Source organism: Quercus suber, unplaced genomic scaffold (genome assembly GCF_002906115.3).
Source record: "Quercus suber isolate HL8 unplaced genomic scaffold, Cork oak 2.0 scaffold_937, whole genome shotgun sequence".
NCBI lineage: Eukaryota > Viridiplantae > Streptophyta > Magnoliopsida > Fagales > Fagaceae > Quercus > Quercus suber.
The window spans coordinates 23,792-25,242 of record NW_027070360.1 but is presented as its reverse complement, the minus strand read 5'-3'; the positions used below and the strand labels follow the sequence as shown (position 1 = coordinate 25,242).

At 34.8% G+C, this 1,451-nt stretch overlaps 1 protein-coding gene across 1 annotated transcript; it reads left to right on the top strand.

Annotated features, from left to right (window-relative positions):
• The first annotated feature begins 203 nt into the window (after window positions 1-203).
• Window positions 204-1,078, top strand: LOC112039339 (antimicrobial ginkbilobin-2-like protein). Its single transcript, XM_024072212.2, is given in 2 exon segments — window positions 204-790; window positions 792-1,078. Coding segments are annotated over 2 exon segments (726 nt in total). The 5' UTR covers window positions 204-227; the 3' UTR covers window positions 955-1,078.
• The last annotated feature ends 373 nt before the right edge of the window (window positions 1,079-1,451 follow it).

Below are 1,451 nucleotides of genomic sequence, written 5' to 3'. Positions count from 1 at the left end.
TACTGTCGACGGAGCGCACCTTCAACTTTCTGGATAATTAGTTTATTTTGAGTGCATTTTGAGCTTCCGCACTTTTGACTTTTACAATTAACGCAGCACATTTTGACAATTTCTTGTCAACTAGAACAGTTGTATAGAAGAAATAGTAAGCACGAGATTTACTATAAATAGCAGCTGCATGGACCAAAGTTTAAACCCATCAATCATCCTCTCATCTCCTTTTGACAATGTCTTCCTCACACTTCACCTTCTCCATCTACATTCTAACATTTGCTCTCTTTCTCCAAACCATTTTTGGAGCTAGCCCTCTCTTCCATTTCTGTTCAAGCTCTGAGAACTTCACCACCAATGACCCTTATGAATCAAACCTAAAAAAGCTCTTGGGTAACCTTTACTATCAAACCCCTCTCCTGGGCTTTGGTCTTGGTTCAGTGGGTTCATATCCATACCAAACTAATGGACTTGCTCTTTGTCGTGGTGATGTTGAAACCACAGACTGCAAGACTTGTGTCAATGAGGCTAGCAATAAAATTCACAAACTTTGCCCATACAGTAAAGGTGCCATTATATGGTACGACAATTGTCTTGTGAAGTACTTGAACAAGGATTTCTTTGGCCAAATTGATAATCAAAACAAGTTCTACATGTGGAACTTGAGAAATGTTAGCGATCCGACAACATTTAACGAAAAGACAAGAAAGTTGTTGAGTCTCCTAGCCAAAGAAGCATCTGTTACTCCAAAACTGTATGCAGTTGGAGAGCTAGAGCTTGGAGAATCAAAGAAGCTTTATGTTGGCCCAATGCACTAGGGATCTTTCTAACAGTGACTGCTTCAAGTGTCTTGATGGTGTAATTGGTGAACTTCCTCGATGTTGTAATGGGAAAGAAGGAGGAAGAGTTGTTGGTGGGAGTTGTAACATAAGATATGAGATTTACCCATTTGTCAATTCTTAGATTATGTATGTCCTAGGGTTTAGAACTACCCATATGTCGTAACATAAAATAAAGTGTTTGTAGAAACACCTTTATGATGATTCTCCATTTTGGAAGAATGCAGAAATAGAATCTACTTTGTATTTGTTGGATGTTTCAACTTTCAACCATCCTCATATGTTGTTAAATAAACTTTCTTTTTATGACTTATTGATAAATGACAAATTTTGCATCCTTGAATGGACAAGTAGGGTGGATGACTTCAAAAAACTTAAAAAAAAGTTTAATATTGCAATAAATTTTAAACAAATTTTACAATTATTGAGGTGACAATGGTATAAACGAAAAGTGATGTTAGTAGTAGTCTTATGTGAAAATGATGTATACATTAATCACAATTTATTACCTCAATAATTGTGAAACTTATTGTATTTGTAACATTGCTAAATTATTATTATTATTATTATTATTATTATTATCATTATTATAAGAATAGCATTGCTGAAAACTTAAACCCT